The 23,920-nt window shown below is 30.5% G+C and overlaps 11 protein-coding genes across 11 annotated transcripts, besides 1 other annotated feature; 7 read left to right on the top strand and 4 right to left on the bottom strand.

Moving 5' to 3' along the window:
- Positions 1-2,616: 2,616 nt before the first annotated feature.
- Positions 2,617-4,059, bottom strand: TVAGG3_0654000 (protein serine/threonine kinase protein; the record flags this gene model as incomplete). The annotated part of the gene is made up of 1 exon (XM_001314752.2): positions 3,038-3,508. The coding sequence occupies one exon, from the start codon at positions 3,506-3,508 to the stop codon at positions 3,038-3,040; it is 471 nt and encodes a 156-aa protein (XP_001314786.1).
- A 1,053-nt stretch (positions 4,060-5,112) lies between these two features.
- On the top strand, positions 5,113-6,215 carry TVAGG3_0653990 (RelA-associated inhibitor family; the record flags this gene model as incomplete). Its single annotated transcript, XM_001314751.1, has 1 exon — positions 5,113-6,153. The coding sequence occupies one exon, from the start codon at positions 5,113-5,115 to the stop codon at positions 6,151-6,153; it is 1,041 nt and encodes a 346-aa protein (XP_001314785.1).
- Positions 6,216-6,425: 210 nt separating this feature from the next.
- On the bottom strand, positions 6,426-7,148 carry TVAGG3_0653980 (uncharacterized protein; the record flags this gene model as incomplete). Its single annotated transcript, XM_001314750.1, has 1 exon — positions 6,450-7,106. The coding sequence occupies one exon, from the start codon at positions 7,104-7,106 to the stop codon at positions 6,450-6,452; it is 657 nt and encodes a 218-aa protein (XP_001314784.1).
- Positions 7,149-8,570: 1,422 nt separating this feature from the next.
- Positions 8,571-8,618: a mobile genetic element.
- A 2,349-nt stretch (positions 8,619-10,967) lies between these two features.
- On the top strand, positions 10,968-11,996 carry TVAGG3_0653960 (uncharacterized protein; the record flags this gene model as incomplete). The annotated part of the gene is made up of 1 exon (XM_001314749.1): positions 10,968-11,996. The coding sequence occupies one exon, from the start codon at positions 10,968-10,970 to the stop codon at positions 11,994-11,996; it is 1,029 nt and encodes a 342-aa protein (XP_001314783.1).
- Positions 11,997-12,468: 472 nt separating this feature from the next.
- Positions 12,469-13,392, bottom strand: TVAGG3_0653950 (regulation of centriole replication; the record flags this gene model as incomplete). The annotated part of the gene is made up of 1 exon (XM_001314748.1): positions 12,469-13,392. The coding sequence occupies one exon, from the start codon at positions 13,390-13,392 to the stop codon at positions 12,469-12,471; it is 924 nt and encodes a 307-aa protein (XP_001314782.1).
- Positions 13,393-13,836: 444 nt separating this feature from the next.
- TVAGG3_0653940 (glycine-rich protein family) lies at positions 13,837-15,891 on the top strand (the record flags this gene model as incomplete). The annotated part of the gene is made up of 1 exon (XM_001314747.2): positions 13,938-15,806. One exon carries the CDS (start codon positions 13,938-13,940, stop codon positions 15,804-15,806), a length of 1,869 nt encoding a protein of 622 aa, XP_001314781.1.
- A 305-nt stretch (positions 15,892-16,196) lies between these two features.
- TVAGG3_0653930 (uncharacterized protein) lies at positions 16,197-17,476 on the top strand (the record flags this gene model as incomplete). Its single annotated transcript, XM_001314746.1, has 1 exon — positions 16,209-17,435. The coding sequence occupies one exon, from the start codon at positions 16,209-16,211 to the stop codon at positions 17,433-17,435; it is 1,227 nt and encodes a 408-aa protein (XP_001314780.1).
- A 533-nt stretch (positions 17,477-18,009) lies between these two features.
- Positions 18,010-18,803, top strand: TVAGG3_0653920 (spectrin binding; the record flags this gene model as incomplete). Its single annotated transcript, XM_001314745.2, has 1 exon — positions 18,062-18,796. The coding sequence occupies one exon, from the start codon at positions 18,062-18,064 to the stop codon at positions 18,794-18,796; it is 735 nt and encodes a 244-aa protein (XP_001314779.1).
- Positions 18,804-19,000: 197 nt separating this feature from the next.
- Positions 19,001-19,627, top strand: TVAGG3_0653910 (spectrin binding; the record flags this gene model as incomplete). The annotated part of the gene is made up of 1 exon (XM_001314744.1): positions 19,001-19,627. One exon carries the CDS (start codon positions 19,001-19,003, stop codon positions 19,625-19,627), a length of 627 nt encoding a protein of 208 aa, XP_001314778.1.
- Positions 19,628-20,672: 1,045 nt separating this feature from the next.
- TVAGG3_0653900 (spectrin binding) lies at positions 20,673-21,845 on the bottom strand (the record flags this gene model as incomplete). The annotated part of the gene is made up of 1 exon (XM_001314743.1): positions 20,673-21,845. One exon carries the CDS (start codon positions 21,843-21,845, stop codon positions 20,673-20,675), a length of 1,173 nt encoding a protein of 390 aa, XP_001314777.1.
- Positions 21,846-22,846: 1,001 nt separating this feature from the next.
- Positions 22,847-23,177, top strand: TVAGG3_0653890 (protein of unknown function, DUF4106 family; the record flags this gene model as incomplete). Its single annotated transcript, XM_051241741.1, has 1 exon — positions 22,847-23,177. A coding segment is annotated over one exon (331 nt), but the record flags the coding sequence as incomplete, so codon positions are not given.
- Positions 23,178-23,920: the final 743 nt, after the last annotated feature.

Here is a 23,920-nt window from a genome sequence, read left to right as displayed (position 1 = left end):
TCGTGATTTTTTGGCGTATTACAAAAAAATCCTATAAAGAATCATATTTGAGCCATATTTTTAAATGCAATGATATAGTTATGGAATTTATATCCAGAATATATAAAGTAATATGAAATTGAGACTGAATAAAAAAAAATATAAAAAAAATTAAAGGAAATTAAGTAAAAATATGTTTGACATTTATCAAATATAGGTAGAAAATGTGGTGGTACATTTATTATCAAAAAATAGGGTTAAAATTTTTGAATAAAAAAAAATTCGATTAGAACAAATTATAAAGTGAAAATATAAATCTTACTTAAGAAGATTAATGATTGGTGATATAAAATGCTAAATTTTAATAGAAGCAAAATAAAAAATAAGCGATCTTATATTATTATTAAGAAAACAAACAATAATCTTTTTGGCATAATGGGATGGTCTGTATGCCAAGATTAAATGGATTGAGTTCGAATCAGGACAGTATTTTTTTTGATTTTCGCATTTGATACTCATAATATTAAAATGGGATAAAATTAATGATATATTTATAAGGTAGATTTCAAATATATAAATATCAAAGAAAATGACAAACTTTTTTCTTAATTTTTTTATTTTAACAATAAATTACTCAATTTCGATCAAACAAATGGTTTTATTTGTCTTAATATTCAAATATATATATGAATGCCGATAATGTGGTCGAGATGAACGGTTAGAGGCGGTTTAAAAATGTATGGCCTGCTAGCAAGATGTTACAGCTTGAAGCCGGTTGGGTTCCGAATCTTCGCCTCCTGAGATCTCACGAAGATCGCCCAATTCAGAAAAACGCCTCCCCTTGGTGCGCTTGAGCTGCCTGCATAGTTAGCAGATCATTTTGTTTTTTGCTTTAGGTTGTTAGCGAGCTTTAAATTGTTAGATCATTGATGCAATGCGTATGAAAATATTCATGCATTAGACAAGAACTTTCTTAATTTGAAAGTAGTATGCAGGAATAGATCGAATAATTTAATAAATTAGTGGGATCCACCTATAAAGTTCTAATGTTGGAAGTGATTCCCATTGGATTAATCGCAAAATGGGGTACTGGTGCGGAATTGGGTTCAGATAGCGGTATTTTGACCGACAAGAGTGTAATATGCACTCCTGTCGGTCACAATGTGTCATTCCGGGAGACATTGCCACTGCATGTCTCCCAGATTGGCACACTGTTCCGCATTCATAACTTGAATGCGGAACTTTGACCGACAAGAGTGTAATATGCACTCCTGTCGGTCACAATGTGTCATTCCGGGAGACATTGCCACTGCATGTCTCCCAGAATGAGACAATTTGTTGCAATCAGAATGTGATTGCAAAAGTTTGACCGACAAGAGTGTAATATGCACTCTTGTTTTAATAAATTTTAAATACTATATAAGTATCTTTACATACAATCTTTACATTATATTTTTTCCTAATTAATATTTATTTCATATTTTTTTGTGCTTTATCTAACTTATAGCATGTACTGAACTATTTTACAGACTCTACTGAGCTATCTCAACATATAAACCAGTGAAAAAAAACACATATATACTCACTTCATATTCTGATCTCATGCCATATTATCGCAAAAACTATATTTATACACCACACCTCATAAAACATCATTTTAGCCCTATCTAAGCGTTCAAAACTTATTTTTCCCCCGTAATCTGATTCTTCAGGATCCGCTGATTCGATTTCTGCCGTCAGATCGCGAAAATATGCATTACATAACAAGATATACACAAATTACTAAACTTAATATTTACCTTAAAATTGCTTATTCCTCTATATGACAATATTTATTATCTTCTCCGTTTTCCCTCACAAATACATTTAATTTTCTGAGTAATACGTATAATAAAATGAATATCTCAAAAAATCAAATTCAAAATTAATAATGGATAATGACTAGATATAATCTGAACTTTTGAATGCATACATTTTTTGAAAAAATTGGATTTTGAAAAATTATGTTGTTTGTGTATGAACTTCAAGAGAAATTTCTTGATATAATTTTTTCAATCTTTTTAATAGGCAAGATATGCTCTTTGATATATGTAACTATAAGAAAAATAATGAAATAATTCCTTCGTCACTATAAGATTAATTCAAAAGAAATTTCTAGTGACTAAGGAATATTATTCATAAAGAGTTATTACATAAAGGTACTTGCATGCATTACTTTCATATATTTTTTAATAATTTTTTGAAAAATTCAAAATGTTATCAGTTGGATGCATGGGGAAAACGTACTGATGGATATTGTTATTTGTGATTTGGAGCAGCAATAGAAATGACATTGTTTGGAGATTCATTTTAAAGTCATATTCTCATCATCACGTATGATAATTTGTCTCTTCAAGCGAGATTCTTACTCCAAAATCTATATGTTTTCTAATTTTTTTTAAAATATCTGACCTTGTGTAATTTCAAATTATTATAATTTCAAAATACATTTAAAACCCCATTATTTAGAAGTATTTAAATACTATATGATTTATAATCATAATTTCATTATTTATATTATTCCTCTCCCTTTAATTTATAAGAGAAAAACTAAATTTAATAAGAAAAATTCAAAAAAAATATAAAGTTTTAAAATGTCAGAATCAAAAATGTTAGAATGCATATCATTTTTCGAGTTTTGAAAAAAAATTTGCAATTTCACCTTACACCACACAGGTTGCTCAGTTCATTGACATAGATAATATCCGATTTCCATGGTTTTACTCCCAATCTTATTCGTAATATACCGAATTTCGAACTTAAAATCATCCAAATTCAAAAAAAGAGACTACCAACAACTACAGAAATATGATTAGATCACAAACATTTAGATTTATTAGTGACTACCTGTTGTATATTTTAATTTTTCAAGCCATAAACTTGAAATCATATTCTACGTGTCTCTTTCTCAAAAATTGAGGGAACTGAAAGGTTTACACGCAAAGAATATGAATTCAAGCTATAAATACGAAAAAATACTAAAATGAAAAACCGAATAATTTTACATAAATATATGAACTTATAATGAATTATTAGAAAGTTCTGTTGATGGGGAAGATGCCTTCAAAGCAAATTGATCTGGATTCCAACTTAAATGAGATCCAAATTTTGCCGAATTCTTCCTGTTAAGTCTTGGTCTAACATATAATCCCATGGGTTTCATGATAGGTTTACTTGGTGAGCTGCTGATTTTAGAACTAAAATACGGCATTTCAAGCAACTCATCAACAGTTGCTCTTTGAAATGGACTAGTTACTAAACATTTAGAAATAACTTGTCTCAAAAGAGGATCTTTGATAAGTTTATCATCATACATGTTATTCATAATCAAGGAAATTAAATGATTTGTATTTTGAGCATAAAAAGGAAGACATTTTGTGGCCATAAAATAGATTGTCACTCCTAATGCCCAAATATCAGACTGGAATGGGTTAAAGGTTTGGCTTACAAAGATTTCTGGAGCCATGAAATTTTTGTACCTTTGTGACATATAGTTCTATGTTGATTATAACAGGATATTCTAAAATCTGATATTTTGATTCTTCCATATTGATCAATTAGGAAGTTTGTAGGTTTAATATCGCAATGTGCAATTTTTCTGGTGTGACATGCACGAACGCAACAAATAACATTATAGATTGACTTACGTAATTCATAATCTGTTAGATTTGAATTCATAATATAGCTGTCTAAGGTAGATGGGCAATATTCTAAAAGCAAATAATTGCAATCTTCGAATGAATAAGTGTTATATAGACGGACAATACAACTGTCATCAACAGTTGACATCAATTCCTTTTCTGTATTGTTAAATAAGTCTTTTGGAATTTGTTTTAGAGCGAATGTAGTTTTATATTGCAAGGAATACACAAGGCTAACACTCCCAAAACCTCCATCACCCAATGGTTTTTGGATAATTATATCTTTACTTTTAAAAAAGTCTATCACTGATGGTTTCATTCTGAGAAAAATGAAAAATTATTCTATTCAATCCTACCGACATTGTTATATATAGAATCATATTTACTGCATTATTTTAGAAAAGAGTCAATGATAATACAACCGTCTATTTCAATGGACGCCTATCAAATTCTTTTTGATTGGATAATATTTCAATTAATTTGTATGTCAATTTAAAAAATAAAACTGCAAATATGAATGTAAAATCATTCAAGAGCTTTTTTTCCAAAATTGAAACAAACTCCTATCATTTGTTGGTCATTTAAAATAATTAGTATCCATATTTTAATGCAAGATTTATACTTTTATAAAATGTTGAACTTTTGAATTTGTCTTTCAATTTTTCATTTAAGAGAAATAACCTAATTTACGTTCTGAATATTATGTTTAAAAACCTCATTTCAATCTTGAAAAAATAATCTTAATTCAATTTTGTCTAGTTGGTTGAAAATTATAGTTGTATAGATCTACTATGTGATTTTCATCCTAAATTAATTCCAAATTTCAATTATCCACGGACCCATTATGATTTATCACTGTCACCTTTATTCGAAACTTTTTGAAATGTCTATGGTTGCAAAATCATTAAACATATTCATATTTCATTTTCTATGTTTGTTTTAAGATGAATAAACTCTTTTTTGAAGTGTATCTCCTTGTCCCAAATATTGATTATTATAATATTAGCTAATAATATGATTATTCGACTAATTTTATACATGACTAATTTTATACATGACTAATTTTATACATGACTAATTTTATACATGACTAATTTTATACATGACTAATTTTATACATGACTACTATTTTTACAGCAATGCTCTATTCCTTAATAGTATAACTGTTGGTAATAATTTGAATTTTTCACAAATTCACCTATATTTGATTTATCACTTGGATATTAAACGACATGCGTACAAATAACTTTAAAGATTAATGCGATATGAATCAAGCTTATGCTCTTTTTCTATAGAGTGTATACTTTATTTTAATTCAATTAAATTGTGATAATTCAAAAAAAAAATTATGAATTAGTTTTATTATTTATCGTATGTTCGAAAATTTTAACATAAATTATATTTTGAATGGTGAAAATAAAATAAAAAGTCCCATTCAATTTCATTTTTTTCTATGTCAACTATTGATTATTCATATTATGCAAAGCATATTAAGACTTATTGTAATGATGAGGAGTTTGTAGAGCTCAGAACAGTCGATGAAATGTGTCAGATAATGCAAAGAACAAAGTTACCAGTTTCACAATTCGTTGATTTATTTTTAATGATGAAAAAGCATTTCAATCCAATAGAACTATTTCAAATCTTACAAAGTACAAAATTAAATATAGGTTCAAATCTTAAAGATATCCAAAAAGTTATAATTTGTTTATCTTGCGTACTTGATGCTAAAATATTTTCCAAACTTAGTGATTCAATAGATTTATATTCAAAGAACTCGGCATCAGAACCAAAATTGATGAATGTATTGAAGAAATGCCCAATGACCGATAGTTTAGATAATTTAAATTCTATTTATAAGATTTTATCATTAGCCGCCGAAAAAGGACAAGAAAACGTAATAAAATATGCAATCAACACAGGCTATGCAGATGTTAATGGCGATATTATATTAAGAAACATTGAGAGCACATATGAATTGTTTCAATCAAATGTTTTGATCAAAGCAGCTTCAGAAGGCGATTTGAATCTTGTGAAAGCATTAGAAAGAAATGGTGCAGCAATGGGATACAGAACTGAGTATGGAGAATGTATTCTTCATGCATTTTGTTTATCAGGAAATTTGGAAGGAGTTAAATATGCCTTGAATTTCTTTGATGTTAATGATGTCAGTGTAGCAAGTAAAACTCCTTTCTTTTGTGCAGTTTGGGCAAGTCAATTACATGTTATTGACTTCCTTATTAAGAGACGGGATTTAGATAAAGGCATCAAGGCAGTATCTGGATCAGTTTTAGATTCAGTTATCTCTCAAATTAGAGGTTATATTAAATTGGCTGAAAAGATCGGAAAAAAAGGAATGAAAACGCCAGTTTATAGAAAATATGTCTTTAATTGGGATTCAGGAATAGATCCATTTAGCAGCCTTAGAAAAAAACATGTCTTTAATTGGGATTCAGGAATAGATCCATTTAGCAGCTTTAAAAAAAAATACTGATCAATTGATGAAGAATTCTTGATAAAATTCTGTCAATTGTGAGTGAACACAAAAGAATTGAGTATGTTTATGATAATTTTTTTTTGCTTCAAAAGAAATTTCTTATTTAATAAATTTGATTTTGATTTTATTTTCTTATTCTCTTTTTAAATGCATTCCATTTCTAATAACAAAGTATCACTAAGCATGATTTCATAGCAATTAATCTTATTTTCTTAAAAATTTCACGATATCCATTAAAAAAACTTAAAAAGAAAGATGTAACGATAGAAGATGGTTTAGTATAACAAAAATAATTAAAAAGTGTTTGAACTTTCAGTTCCATTTGTTAAATTATCATTGATATTCAAAAGATTTCGAGCTCTTACGTGATTTCGAGGATTTCCAAAGCCATTTATAGGCATTGAAGTAGGAAAGTATTTCTTCTGCATATTAAGCTGATTTGCCGCTTTTAATCTGTAGTAAGCAGTATGGAACGAACAAAGTCTTTTCTTTGAGAGATCTATGAACTTTGTACAAGCCAAGTGTGTACCTTGCCTCTCGCAGTATCCAAACGTTCGTACTTTCCCTATCTTTAAAATTTGTTTTTCACTTGAAATTTGAATGGATGCTGTGGGTGTGTGGATTATCTCTGGACAGTTAAGTAGTAATAGTGTTCCTGGAGAGTATTCTACCTTAAATTTTGAAATAACTTGGACATGAGTTGATTTTAAATCTGAAAGTATGAAATTTCCTTGTTTTGTTGGTTCACCATATACACCAACAGTAATTACATTCGTTTCTCCTTTCTCTTTCATAGCACTTGAGAGTTTAAGATAGAAAAAATTTTCGCATAATTTAGGCCAAATTTCTGGATCATATACTGAATCAAATTTGAAGCCAAAATACTCGCAGTTATTAGGTCCGCCTGTGTTTGATGGAGTAAGGAATGTTAACGGATCAAAAGCACTCATCAATATCAAAAAAACTTTTTTTATCATAAAAAAAATTCGAAAGAGGAAGTTCCTCCACCGATAAATGACATGTGATATAAAACACATTAGCAATATAATAAATTATGCTGTTCTATATTAATATGTTTGATCATTGTGCTTTTCATATTTGAATTGCTTTTAATTTTGAGAGGTAGGGCAACGATAGGTCAAAAAGGCTTCTCTGATAGATTTCCTTGCCTTTTGGATATGCTATAATATATAGCCTAGCATGATAGGATATGATGTCAAAAGTTAGAACATAACTTAGGATCTTGAAAAAAATGAAAAACAAAAATTACATAAAAAAAGAAAAATTTTATTTAATTTGTTTTTTTGGACCGAATAAGTAATTTTATTGAATTTCAATACGACACATAGATTTTATTATTAGTAATAAATATAATGGTTTACTATTAACAAGGAACCTAAACTAATGAAAATTTGATTTCAAATATTGTATATGATTATCATAGATTACCAAAATATATTGCTATTTATGAGGATATAATATTGATTATTAGTAAATCGTATAAATTTAATAAATATACCATGAATATTGAATGAATTTCTTGATTCATAGGGGTAAAACGCGCTTTTATATGATTTAGACAGAGAATTTATGAGATGTAAATAACACAATAAAGGTTTATATTGAATATTTTCTAAAAATAAATCGAAATTATAAAAAACAATACATTTATTCATTGAAACTACTTGGACAAATATGAAACAAGCATTCAGGCAATACTTTTGAGACTTCAACGCATCTGATAATTTTTATATAACTTCACCTCTTATGCTTAGAGTGGAGGTATTGAGATCGTATAAGTATAGATGAGCTCACATTCAGATATGATGTGTGAACTTCTGTTTTCACTGCAATTTTGAATCAGAATAAACTCAAAACAAGAATAAAATGATATACTCACTCTCTAAATGTGTTCGAGATTTAAAGTTGTATGAATAAAACGATTCATCTTTCGAAGCCTCCCATTTAATGAGAGACTTCGAAAGATGAATGTATTCATGTAGATGAAATACTATATATGACCATGTGTGATACTAAAGATATCAAAATGTTCATTTTTAAGTGCAATAGAAGGGTTATCTCTCGTAAAATCTCAATTTAAGGAAGATTTAGAAAGAACTCCTTTCCTAAGTAGATAGTGTGTGGTTTCTGTCTTTTGGTTGATCAGGAACTATGAAATTAAGTCGGACAGAAAGAAGTTCTTTCCAAAACAGACTCCAAATGAGTTGTTCGAAAAGAACTTCCTTCTGTATATGGATAATTGTAGTTACCGCACTGAAGTATGTGATTGTGATGATGGAGTTCTCGATAAATCTAAAATCGGATTAAGATTAATTGAAAACTCAAGTAATTCTTTGAAATCTTGTGTTGTCTGGCACTATAATAACCAAAGAATGAGAATATTATGTTGAATGATGAGTACGTGTGCTCGGCATTCGCCGAGCGAATTGAGTTTAACGTACTATGAAAAGTGACAAATTTGGGCTTTTTTTTCCTAGGGTTATGATCTCTTCCTTTCTGCTCAATACGACAGAAATGAAAGAATGAATTTGTACTCCCTAATTGATTACTACAATCTGTATCTATCTTTAACATAGAATTAGCTGCATTGTGATTTATACTCCAGAATTATTCAATTTAAGATCAACCTCGTAAATTTTAATCATATTGCACCAATACTCCTACGTTGAGATAAGAACATGATTATACATACCAAAGCCCCATATTAAAAATCAAAATTTAGCACCTCCATTATGCAACCACATTATTCGTCGCAAATAAGTATATTTACGCATATTATGATGCATATTCACACAACTCGTATACATGAAAAGTTATTAAAATCAGACAAAATTATTGCAATAAGGGAAAAAAAACAACTTTATTATATATGTTAGTAATGAATTACAAATATTTCTACAAAGAATGCTCAATACTTCATATAATCTTCGAATATTTCTTATTACAAGTTAATACATTTTGACTCGAACATGATAAACAAAAGCTGACACGCTGATTACTACATTTATGAAAATATAGTACGTTTCCATTCATCTGTTTACTTGTTTTTGTTGGAATAAAATCATTTTTTTTTCTTTCATGAAATAAGAATTTTGCTGCGAAAGCAATATCTCTAACAATAATTAATACATTACGTCAACTCTGGAATGAGTATTTATCAAATATGATATCAAAATCAAAAATTAGTTGTTTTTTATGAGTAAAAACGATGTAAATTGATTATTTGACTAATTATCAAATACTTTGATTTTCCAAATTTTTTTCGAAATTGATTTTTTCATGTGAAATTTTCTATCGTTGCCCTACCTCTTAATTTTGTGTAAAATTAAGGTTAATTTATTTTTATCACTTTATAGTATTCGTCAACTTACTCATATTATGTAAATACATTTTCCGAAAAATTTTAGAAGTTTTATTCATTATTCCAACCAAAATCTATGATTTGTGACATCTGTATGGAATTTTTCATATACAGGAAGTAACCAATCAGTTCAATTACCTTCTGGGTGTTATAAGCTTGAAGTTTGGGGAGCCCAGGGAGGTGGTCGAGATCTCGAACCAAACAATACTGAACTTGGTTACGGAGGAAAAGGTGGATATTCGGTAGGAATCTTATGTATCTTAGAAAAAACTACGCTGTATGCTTTCGTTGGCGGCCAAGGTGGAATTGCTACAACATATCATGGTCAAATAGCTCCTGGTGGCTTCAATGGTGGAGCTCTGTCATATTGTGATCCTAGAGCAACTTCTGATCCCGGATCCGGCGGCGGAGGCGCATCTGATTTTAGGATTAATTCTCCAAGTCTATACGCCAGAGTAATAGTAGCCGGTGGAGGGGGTGGAGGTGGAGAATATGGAGATCCAGGTGGTTTCGGTGGCGGAATTGTTTCTGGTGCAGGAAATAATTACGCAGCAGGCCAAACATCACCGGGACATGGCTCTCAATTCGGACATGGAGCATATTCATGCATTAGCGGAGGCGGAGCTGGTGGCGGATGGTATGGCGGTGGAAGCACAAATGGAACCACAACTCAATGCAAAACACCACAAAGCAGTGGTGATCTGGATGGTGGTTCTGGTGGTAGTGGATACGTTTATACAAGGAGTACTGCACATTACTATCCACAAGGATGCCTTCTTAACCTTGATTATTACTTATTTGAAGCAAAAACTATAGATGGAAACCAGACTTTTCTTGACCCATATGGAATTGAAAGAATTGGAAACGCAGGGAATGGTTATGCTCGGATTACGAAGCTAAATAGGACTCATTGGAAATTTCAATTTAACAATAAGATAAATCTATTAAGATTTTTCCTCTCTTTGAATCCTATTTGTATTAATTTTAACTCAAAGTAAACATAAAATGTTTAAATTTTTGATTTTTATTTTTTAAAGCTGAAGCTAATCCAATGGGATATGAATATCGTAGTTTTCTGCCTTTCTTGGATATTTATACACGTGAGGACAGTTCTTGAGAAATCTCAAATATTTTAACAGAATAATTTCTTATTTTGGTAGTGTTATCCAGAATTTAACTTATGTAGCCAATTTGCAAATGAATGTGAATACTCATATTTTTAGAAAACACTTCTTCTTGAAAAATCTCTCAACCAAATGTTTTTAATCAGAAGAGCTTATGCTTTTTCAAGATTCCTATTGTAAAAAGCTTTCCGAAATGCATGGCGAAATTTGATTTTATGACTAATGACATGTGATATAAAAAATTAAAAATGATCATATGTCTTTCCATGTTTGGTACTATATTTTTCAAAAATTTATATACCAGCATGGATAATGACATGAAAATATTTCGATGTATTCATAGTGATCAAATAATTCAACTTTCAAAATATAATGATTCAAAATGTGACTGTTGCGATGGATCTGATGAAATAGAAAACGTTAATGTCCATTGTAAAAACACTTGTCCGGTTAATTTATCATTCTTTACAGACGAAATTAAAAATTTATTTCAAAATTCAATTCAACAATCGATATACAACATTCATAGAGTTGATGAAGTATCCCAAATATATGAAGATGTTAAAAGGAAACTACGACTAGAGCAATTATACGTTCAAAATCTTTATCAATCCTCAATTATAAATACTTCAATACTTTCTTCAAGAATATTGAATGAAACAAGCGCGTGTTTAGGTATCCATAACATGACTGAGTATATGGACAAAAAATACACTCAATTTTTTAAAATTGCTGTCTTAACACTGAATTTAACGAAAATGTTATGTGGATGGGAAGAAGAAAAAGCTCAAATAGAAAATGATCTTTATAAAAAAGTACTTCTCAACGCATACAGAACGTTGAATTTCACTTATATGATATTTTTTTCGAATTTACTTGTCGAAAAAGAAAATTTAATACATCAATCTGCGAAATACGAAAGTGAATATTCGAGATTAGGCTATGATTTGATGAATTTTTCATCATTTATGAAACAATTTTTATCAGGAGAGCGCGAATGGCTTGATTACGCCACGAGGAACGTTACAATATCATATCCTTGCGTAGAAGGATCGATTACTCTGAATAATATCATTAATTTGACTTATTCTGAGTTTAATCAGACTACAAACTTTAATTTGACGTATTACGGAAAGAATTTAATATATGAATCAGAAGAGAACCAGAAGATAATACTAAAACCAATGTGTTACGATCGAATTCGAGGATTTTCCATACATCCCATCAATGAAAACGTTTCTTTAGCAGAATTCGGTTCACCAATCGCATGTCCGACCGAATACTCCGATGAAAATTTTATTGAATTCATTAGAAACCTTCAATTTTATGGATAATAGATTTTATATCATGAATTATTTGTGTAATTATAAATATTATGTTTGTTTTTGTTATTTTATAACTTTTTATTCTATTCATGATCTTTTTTCGGTCTGAATTTAGAAAATATTCGAAAAATAATTAGTTTTATTTCCTTGCAACAACACTAAGGCAAATACATGCGTAACCCTCTCAATTTCTTTTGAATTTGGCCATGATAAGTTGCTGCATTTTAAATCGACTCAATATGAAAAAGATAAAAACTACGAGTCAATCTTAGTTGGCAATTTTCTTAATAATGTGGCCTAATCAAAAGGATTTAGATCATTAAAATTGAAAAATGTATTAGCGATCATTTTTCAATTTCAGAAATGTTCGTAAATGACGCAAGTCCACTATATTTTGAAGTCTTATAGCGTGGTTAATCTTAATATATCATTAATTAAAGAATATAATATAAAATTTTATTCTCACATAATATATCCGTATTTAACAAACAAAACTATTAGATACTCTTGTTAATCTCCTTGAGCCATCAATGATGCATCTCCTTGCAGCTCTCTGAATTAACGAATGACCCGAAACTTTTTCACTTTGTATCTGAATAAGGTATTTTGAAGCATATTTACGAAGCTCTTCCATTGTTGGTCGGCTACTTGCATCAAATACCAAGCACATTTGAATTAATCTGTTCAATCTTTTTGTTACATTTTTTATTGGCTGGATTCCGCCTTTCATTTCTTCAAGAATAGAACTTGTATTGGATCCGAAAAATGGAGTTCTTCCAGCAAGTAAATAATAAATTGTAATTCCAAGGGACCAAATATCAGCTTTGAAGGGATCAAATGTCTTGTTATAGATTACTTCTGGTGCCATGTAATTAATGGAGCCACAGAAATGATCAGATGTTCGCAATTCACTGTCAAAAAATTCTGATAAGCCAAAATCACATAATTTTGCTCTATCATAGTTATCAATGAGTATATTACCTGGTTTGATATCGCAATGTGCAAAACCATTAGAATGCATATAAAATAATGCTTCAATTATATCCCTTGTGTATTTAATTACACTTTCAGTGGGTATCTTTTCTTTCTGTTTCAATATGCTCTGCAATGATCCATTTTGGCAGTATTCAAGTACAATGAACTGGTAGTTATCACTTATAAACTGGTCATAAACACGAACTATGTTTGGATGGTTTAAATTAATTAAAGCATTTATCTCCCTTTTGTGAGATAAGATCTTACTTTTGCCATCAATTGTTTGTGGAGAAACTTTGCAGACAAAATCTGTGTTATATTTCAATGAATGAACAAGGAAGCATGTACCAAAGCCCCCTTTGTTAATGAATTTGCATATTTCGTATCCTTTTTCGTTAAGAATTCTCTCGATTACCTCTGAGGATTCCATTACTGAATAAAATAATAATTCAATGTGGTTAATCAAAATGGTTCTTTGACTAAAAGAGATTCATTTAATATATCTTATATGGAAATAAAATTTAGATTGTATCTTACAATTGAAAAAATTAAAATGTAGACAAATAGCGGATGCAAAAATTCAATAGTACATTCTCAATTTTGATTTTAATTGAGAAGACAAATAAAATAAGCATTTATTGTTGAATCATGATCTTATTAAAAATCTTAATTTTCACACCATTTTTATTTGAAAAGTTTACAAAGAAAAATGAGGTTGAATTTTAGTATTGGTTTTCATTTGGTTGATAATTCTTGAAATATACATAAAAAACGGTTTGATTCAGCTAAATTTCATTTGATTTTAAAAAGAATGAAATGAGAATGACTAATTTGAATTGTGAAATTTTTCAAATATTTGAGAGGATAAAAATTTCTGAGTTTTACTGAGAAAAAAAAAGTTGTCAAAAAAAATTCGGGGCGACATTAAGTTGCCCCATTTGTATAATTGACCTAGGAATTAATAAAAAATAATCAATGGACCAATGGCAGTTAGGAAATCCATCAACAGGAACTAACAATGTTAATTTTAACGGAACTGTTGCTGAATTCACTTATCCATGTAGTTCTACCTATGATTGCACCTACTACTATACAAAACTCCCAGCAGGCATATACAAAGTCGAAGTTTGGGGTGCCCAAGGTGGCGGAAGCTTCTCTAATTCAGCCACTATTATCCCAGCGAAAGGAATGGGAGGATACTCTGTCGGGGTCATGAAACTGGACTCCGAATCCACAGTTTATGTTTACGTTGGTGGAAGAGGCCAAGATCCAAATTCTCCATCAACTTACACAGCAAGAGGTGGGTTTAACGGCGGAGGAGATTCGCCGCAAGATACAGTTGATGTTAGCTCTAATTATGATGATGCTGGTGGTGGAGGCGAAAGTGCCTCTGATATAAGAGTTGGAAATACTAATTTTGAAAGCAGAATCATTGTTGCAGGAGGTGCTGGAGGTAATGGAAGACTTGTGAATTCTTATTCGGATACTGGATTCAGTGGCGGCTTAGAAGCAGGTCGACCAAGAGATGGCAGTGGTAATTATGGAACTGCAGCGAGTCAAACCACTGGAAATGCACTTGGACAAGGACAAACAGGAATTAGATGTGTTAATGCATATTCAGGAGGAGGTGGCGGTGGTTATTTTGGTGGATTCACTAAAGGCTCCACTCGCTCCGATCCTGTTATTGCAGGGGGAGGTTCTGGATATATAGGGGGTGTTATATCGTACAGAGATATAATTGCTCAAACTATCGGCGGAAACGAAACCATCACTAAAATGGATGGAACCCAAAGAACAGGAAATAATGGAAATGGCGCTGCCAGAATCACTATCCTCGGATATTTCCTCAATCCACACACTAATCTCTCTGAATATTATTATCCAGAAACATCATTTTCGATGGAATTCAGTGTCAATTCCCTAGGAACAGGAGAAAAAGGCACATTAAACAGAACGTTTTCCTCCAATGAATCCGCAGAAATCCATTCATTTGATGACAAAGGAAGAGAACACAGATTTACAGATAATTTCCTCCTCCCCAAAAAATCCGGTTATTACACAATTAGTTACACAATCACCTCTAAATCCGGCACCAAATCAGAAACATCCTTCACTATATTAGTCAACAAAGAACCAAAACTGACCCTGAAATCAGAACCAAAAGATAAATATATTAGAGGAGAAAAGATAACTTTGTATTTTGACATTTTTGATGACACTTTTGCAACGATATATATAGGAGACAATTATTTTAATTATACAAACAAAACTGTTATATGTAATAACAAAATCAATTCTACATTTATTAATGTAGAAATTCCTTTTGGTTATACTCCTGGACATTCTAATAGATTGTCAATTTACGCGATAGATGAATATAACATCAGTTCTAATATTTATAGTTTTCCTTTTACCATTGTTACAAATAGATCTCCTGATATTAATGTTTCCAATAATTTGTCTTATATTTTACAAGAAAGAGATGATTTCTCTATAATTGGACATTATAGAGACTTAGATTTTAATGGAAATGTTGCGATTTACACGTCTATTGATAACACTAATGTATATCATCATCAAACATATCCCGTAGTGAATGACCAATGGAATGAATTTCATATAACAAGAACTATATTCCAACAAACTAATAATGGAATACATTATTTGAAAATATATGCTGTTGATGATAAAAATTGTGAATCAAATAAATTTGTTCATGCTTTTGCATATTCTTCGGAATTAAATTGTAAACATGTGTCAAACGTGCTTCCATGCATGAACATGCGATATGCTATGTTCCTTATTATAGTCATGACTACCAGAAGTACTTTTAAAATAAAATAATTTGTTCTTAGTTTAAACAATTTATTTTACGTTAATAAGTAAAGATGATATTCCATTCCCCTAGAAGCTTATTTTTTTAAAATATATTTATTGTATAAATATATTTAGAACAATCAATATATGAATCAGAACGAAATTAAGTGTAAATCATTGTCATGAAATATTTGATCAATTGATAGGAAATAAGCGCAATGCATGCAATAGTATCCGTATATGTCATTACGAACTTAACATGTTTGCTCTTCGGTAACATTAATTGTAAATCAATTATGCAATTTTATGCTGATATCTTGTGAAATAGAATTCAATTGCTTATATAGAGTTTTATTTTTTGATTTTCGTGAAACAATTTTCACCTTACATCTTTTCTATTGCTGCAAGAAAAAAAAAGTTCAGTAAAAAATGAAGTCGAAACGTTTTCAGCAATTACGTTCTCCTAGAAACAATTCAGAGATAGATTCAAAGTCTCCTGTACCTAGTGTTATTTCTGGATCATCAAAAGCTTCAAAAACTAGATCTTCTTCCAGAAATAAACAGGTTGATACACCAAAAACAATTGCTGAAGCTCCAAACATGTCACAATCACCAATAACCCCACAGAACAGAGCTCAAAAGCACAATACTTCTCATTCTAGCCAAAAATCAACACCATCTTTAACGGATAAGTCAACGCAATCACCTCCAAAGATCTATTTCCATACATCCGTTGAGTGCTTAACTTCAAAATCAAGGATTTACTCTCCATCAAAACTGAAATCAAAAGAAAATCAATCTTTGTACAGTCCGTCGCCAAAGAGTCCAAAACAGAATAGAAAATCAGCTGCTCTATTACAGAGTGAAGATAGCGAGCTTGTTTCGCTTGAAGAAATTACAAAACCGAAAATTAAAAACAGTTCAAGGTCTTCTGTTGTTCGTAGCAGGAAAAATACAGAAGCATCATCCTACATAACAGATAACAACTCCCAATTCAATACGCAAAGCATAATTAATGAACCTTCAAATATTACCAATTATTCTGCTTATACAACAGAATCCGAGGCACCAATGATCACTCTAAAGAAGACATATGCTGTAGTAAGAAAGAGCGATATAGGATCCAAGGATTTACTCGAAATTCCAGATGGTTTCTTTATTACTGAAAATGACTTAAAGAGAGAGAAGCGTTCTGCTGGAAATAATTTCAGCGAGACCGAATCTCACTATTCTTTGTCTAGCCAGCTTCAATCCAAAAATTATTCTTCACAAATCATGGAATTATCCTCAATTGCACAAGTTGACTCTCAAAACAGTCTCCTTGTTAATCCCGGTGCATCATTACATGAAAGAACTCAATCAGAAGCTGGCTCAAGGCAATCATCCATAAAATTGTTGAATTCTTCAGCTGTTGCAACATATTCTACAGATGTGTTGAAGGATAATGAGTCCTATTCGCATTACACAAGCCAACAAGCATCAGAAGGCTACGATTTCATTACTGGAGAAAGTGATTTGGCACCCGGCCAAATTTCATCGATTTTACCTCACTTTAGCCCGACTCATAAAGATGACGATGAGAAAGGAGAACTTTCACCGGAAGATCTCGGAATTTGGCTTGTATATCCAGGAAAATCAAGGATTATTGTTGAATAATTATGAATTATGTTTAGATAGATGACATGTAAACATTTTACAATATTCATTGTGTAGTTAAAAACTTAATTTTTAAAATTTCTCAGATTTTATTCAAAAATATAATATATTAAGGATAAATCCATCTGGTATATTCTTATTATAACCATTTTTCAAATTGCTTCTTATTAGATGAGCTAATTTTATATGAGTACAAAACAAATTGTAATAATTGGAGTTTTATTCACGCAAAATTTTTCTAAATTGAATACTATATGCATCAGATTCGTATGGTAGTAATATTTTCTTAATATAAGCCCTCTAGGCCTATTCTATGGGTCACCTCTAGTAGAATGCCTTCTTTCTTTATTCCTTCCTAATAAAATTATCATCATTCTGCAAATTGAGATTCTATTGCAATCAATATTTCGCTCGAAAATTTAGCAAAATAATTTCTGTACAATTTCAAAAATAACCTTATTGCAATAATTAACTTTTTACAACATGAAATATGTGTTAAAAAGATAACTTTTACTGAATATTTCTTTCGTGATCGTTCTGATTTGTAAACTATTGGATTTTTAATGTTTTTTGACAATTAGCGTAATTAAATCAAAATAATGCTAACTCTCTTATTTTTTCAATTAATGAAAATGAGCCAAGCAATTAGGTCATCTAAAACGCTTTTGAATGAATACAAGGGATACATTGATGCAATTTATAAATTGGATTCAGATGAAATAAATTCAACAGCCGGATTATACGAAGAAATCAAGAGCAACTTGATTGACACAGGTTATTTTACACCAAAAGAGATGATTGATTTGATAGGACAAGTTTGCAATGAGAGTTTACATTATCGTCATGGATACATAGAGTTAATGAAGAGAATCTTAGAAGAATATTTTGCTGACAATATTAATATCTCACTTTTTTCAAAATATGATGATATCAAAATAAATACGCCTGAATATGCAATAATGAATGATAATGAAGAAGAATTATTGTATCACTTGAAAAGTAAGAGGTTTGATCTCACAAAAATCCTTGAAAAATGTTGTTTAAGAGGAGCAATTAATTGTTTCAAGTTAATAAGAAAAGAATTTAATGTAAAAATCACTAAAAAATGTCTAGATGCTTCATTTAGAGGGAATAATCAGCACATCATTAAAGAATGTTTGAAAGAAAAAAAGCCTGATGATGATACAATGGAAGCTGCAATTGCATCTCATAATTTCGATAATGTTGAAAAATTAAATACTGAATACGAATTACAAATTTCTTCCTATCCATGTACTACTTATCTTAATCTTTATGCATATATATTATTTTTAGATTATGCTACTTTATACGACCTATCTTTTGGCCTTTTTAAATCTTAATGTTTTCATATTCCATCTCTTTGCGAATATTTGATTAAGAGTGGTGCAGATATTAATTTTAAATTATTTGGCATCACAGCGCTTCATTTTGCAGCTATATTAAATCAAACAGAAATTGCATCAACTTTGCTTTCAAATGGATTTGATTGTTCTGCCTTAAATGGATCTGAACTTAATATTACCATTTCCAAAGACAATTCTGCAATGTTGGAGTTACTTGCTTCACATGGGTCAAATGTCAACTACAGAGATAATGGGAGTCAATTAACAATTCTTCATCACGCATGCGCTAAAAATAATATCAAAGCTGTAAAATGTCTAATTTCACACGGTGCAGACCTCAACATGCTGAATTCTGGAGGATATTCTGTCATTCATTTTGCAATTTTCTCTACTGTTAGAGGAATATCAGTTAAATCATTTGGACCAGATTTTGTTAATGAAAGTGAAGTCATTGATTTGATTGAACTTCTACTTTCAAATGGGGCAAATGTCAATTTAAAGAATGAAGATGGATATACACCTCTTCATATGGCATCATTTATGTCGACTAGAGGAATTGTTGAAACATTAATTTCTCATGGTGCTGAAATCAATTCTTTAACTAAAGATGGTTATACTCCTCTTGATTTAGCTGATGGACGTGAAAAAATACATTATGAAAAATACCTTAGACTCCGCAACGCTAAAATGGATTACCAATATTATCTTGATTCCTCCCAAGAAGCAAGCAAAATTGTGGCTCTCTTAAAATTGCATGGTGGAAAATCTAATTCTGGGGATATTAGTATGACAAAATATTTAAATATTTCTCATTATTTAAACATATAATTATATGATATAATACTAGTTCTCAATTTATATATGTTTGCACCATATGAAATGAGTTATTCGAATATGAAGTACATATGAACCATTTTCATCTTTTGCATTCATATTTGCTCCATGTCCAACAAGTTGTTTAACATACTTGATTTTTGTTTATTTCTATAAAATGAAGAAGACTTAGACAATTTTCAGTCTTTGATGGTGGCGTATTCTACGAGAGCATGCAAGGGTGAATAATAGTCCAAACATGAGAATAAACTTCGGAGGTTCGTATATGAAAATTGAGAACAATTCAAAATTGTTTGGTCAAAATGTCATGATCTGACTTTTTTGGAGTTCAAAATAAGAAAATATTAAAATATATAAAAGGAACTTTTTGATTAAATAAACAATGTTCATACATTTTTTGAATATTGAAATTATTCAATATGATGGGAAAAATGTATCATTCCTAACAAGAATTATTAAAACTCTTTTTTTATAGGTGGCCTCGCGAAAAATCTGAAGGTAATTTTGTGAGCCCACCTTTGAAAATATTCAGAATTCTGCTTTCTCTCTCTCAATAATTCTGATCAATTTTCGCTCGTTCAGATCATTTTCATGTAAGATCAATTTTCTCGTTTCAAATTGTAAACATGAGATATGACAAGTATGCATATCAACAATAACTCTCCTGATAAAAATATCTAATTTCTCAAAAATTTTGAAATTATTAAAATTTTTTGGGTATTATCATTGTCGTCTGGCGGTTTTAGACGACAATGCGAATTTTCGAATTATAGATTTTTTAGCCAGATAAAGAGTCATTCCATATATATCATACGTGTTTGCACTCTATATAGATAGATAGCATTGATGTTCTCCTTTATTTAGGTACCAAAACGGGCATGTAAAATCTCTTATTTTAGACAACAATGATAATCGTGTCACTTTTCCAGAAGACAATCAAACATTCTCAAATTATTGAGATAATAAAAAGTAATGATTTTAATATATCTAAATAATTTTATTTTCCATTCTATGTTGAAAAGAAAAAGAAGAAAATAACTTAATACCAGTATTTCATATTAACATCAGCTCCATAGCGTATTAGTAATTTAAAAATATCCATATCGCCGAGTGCAAGAGCATAGAACATTGCAGTCAATCCATAGCTATCACGTTCATTTATATCTATATCACCTGATTTTAGCAAAAGTTCTACAGTTTTATAATCATGTTTAACAACAGCAACATGAAGTGGATTTTTTCCATTCATATCCTTTGCGGCTCTATGATATCTATCCTCTTCTTCTTCCTTCTTAAAACCTAATGATATGAGATACTTTCCTAAATCCTTATGGCCCAAGCCCATTGCAAGATCATATGCTGTTCTTCCATTTTGATCTTTAACATTAAGATCCGCTCCATGGGAAACAAGCAATTTGTATATATCTTTGTTATTTGCTTGTGCTGCATAATGAACAACATATTGTCCATTTTTATCAACTGCGTTTACATTTGCTCCATTCAAAACAAGGAGCTCTGCAAATTTGAATCTGCCCAAGGCAACTGTCATTTGCAGAATATAGCTATCTTCTGCAAATGGTCCATTTACATTAGATCCATTAGATACAAGGAGTTCGGCAAGTTCATACTTGTTATATACTATTGCATGCATAATTGGAGATAACCCATTTTCATCTCTTGCATCGATATCTTTGACAAATGGACAAAAATATTTCACAAGGTCAAGAAAATTAAATCTGTATGTGAATTGAAAATATTTGTCAAAATCTCCTGTCTGTTCCAACTGTACAATGAATGCTTCAATGTTATGAGCCGATATACAATCATTTGGATCGATTTGCATTTTGTATTTATTAATAAGAAACATCACCAAATCAATGTTATATGAAAAAATTGCATATTTCATCAAATCTTTGCCTGGTTTTTGATCCAACAAGCATTCATTAATCATCTTGATATTGTTATTGAGAAATGCATAATTAAGACATTTTTCTGTAATTTTGCAGTTGAATTTAGATCTCAACAACATGAAACATTGCATAGAACCATAATAACAACAAATTTCTATATAATTTAAGTCTACTGCTATGATTGGCGTATTTTTAAATATCTCGTTAAGATCAAAGCCTTCTTTGCTAATTAAATTCTCAAATAATTTAACGTCATCATTCTTGATTGCCTTAATTACTTGATTATCTGAGAAAGCTTCCATTTTTGAATTTAATTTTTGTAAAATTTGGTATGCTCTTGGTTTAGAACATTCTCTTTTTATTCCATATTCTTTTTCAAGAAAGAAACAAAATATTGGAGGTAATTTATCTTCAGCTGATTGATATTCATCGTAAATTTTCTTGAATATAGTAAAATAAGATCGGATATATTTGTTCTTATATAAAAATAGAATATCGAATAGATCAATCACATCAAAAGGCCGAAGCATTTTTGTTTTAATCAAGTTGTTTTCTATCAATTCATAAACTCTGTTAATTTCTTTTTCGTCTTCATACTTAGACTGAAATATTGCCTTAAATGTATCATGATGTCCTTTAAATATCTTCATTAAGGCATTATAATGCGTAAATGAGATGGATTTAAGGCTCATCAACTAAAATTTTTGAAAAGTCGTAATTTTAAAAAGCAATATAATGATGCTAATCAGAAAGGAATAGTATCAAATATCATCAATAATTGTCTCATTTTATTCTAAGTTGATGAGTCGCATGTGATTTTCAACTTAACCCAATCTTTTCTGTATAATTTTAATCAGGATAAAATTACCTTTCTGATTTTACTATTTTGACATCCTAATTTTGATTGTTTTGGGTTAATTTTTTTATTGTTTGGCAATCATAGTATTAAACAATACGAATTAAGTTGTCTTGTAGACTAATCATTTTGTCTCCTCAAGATTCAAATTCAAATTGTTGTCTATTTACTTAATTAAAACTAAACCGAAATATTCCCTGATGGAAATTTGATTGATACCAAGAAAGGGAGATTTTATTGTGATCCTATCATAATGTGAAACAATTCGCTGTGACCAAAAGTTTATTCGGCATGAATTTATTAAAAATTGAAAAAATTTATACTCATGGGAAGATATACAAAAAAAAAAAAAAAAAAAAAAAAAAAGGTATTGGGGCTTCCAGGCACTTCGTGCCCTCTAGCCCCGAAGATGTTTAGTACAAAAGCCGCTTTTTAACTTCACTTAAAATGCCACGTAAGCTACGTAAGAATATACGTAAGAGGAAGAGAGCATTGAAACATCCAATAGTAAGACTAACACCACAACAACAGTTGCAACAACAAATGCTGAATGACCCCACTATGTTGCAACAAATGTCAAGCAATCCTATGCTTTTAAACCGAGTTGTTGGTGCACAGAGTGGAGGTTTAAGAGCGGCACTTTTAGCGAAAATGGCAGGCTATGGTGGAGCTGCAGACGGAACAGCCTATAACCCTCAAAGTCAAATGAATTTGAGTTCACTCAAAAATCAAATATCAGATGTCAAAAAGTCAAACATAGACATACAGAAGCAAATAAGTGAAAACGAAAAGAAACTAGAATATGACAGACACACAAAGAAACTCAATGAGTTAAACGTAGAGAAAAAGAAGAAAGAAGAACAACTGAAAGAACTAAGTACAGAGGAATATGCGAAAAAAGTGTCAGAAAAAGCAGCAGAAGTAGCAAAAATGGAACAAGATGTTATAAATTTGAAAAACCATACTACTCGATATAAAGTACTGAAAGATGAAGAGATAAAACAAAAAGCCCTGAAGACATATATGGATAGCGATGAGTATAAAAAAGAAGTTGAAGCAAATGTAAAGGCAGAAAAACTTTTACAGTTGCAAAACCAAACCGTACAGTATGAAAACTTAGCACAAGAAAGTAAAAATAACGACGCGGCTATGCAAAAGGCAATGAAAAGCGCAGAATATATAAAAGCTAACAATGACTGGTTAGATGCCCAAGCCAACGCTAAAGCAGCCCAACTCATAGGGTCAATAAGGACAAAAATACAAGCGGATGAAGACAGTTCAAATGAAGCTTTAACAAATGCTGACTTTAAGAACGCTTTCGAAGCTCTTCATAGTAAGGTGAAACAAGTGAACGACTTCTCATCTGGAAAGAAACTGAAGTCTGAAGGTTTCGACAAAGAGTTAAAAGAAGTAGCACAAAATATGACGAAAATAACAGATGCAGCAACGAGACAGGCAGTTCAAAGTGCCTATGACGCCGTTAGAGCAACTGTTGTGAAAAGTCAAGAAAAAGAGTTACAA

The sequence above is a fragment of the Trichomonas vaginalis genome, chromosome III (assembly GCF_026262505.1).
Source record: "Trichomonas vaginalis G3 chromosome III, whole genome shotgun sequence".
NCBI lineage: Eukaryota > Parabasalia > Trichomonadida > Trichomonadidae > Trichomonas > Trichomonas vaginalis.
The sequence above is the reverse complement of the archived record's forward strand: the minus strand, read 5'-3'. Positions and strand labels throughout refer to the sequence as shown.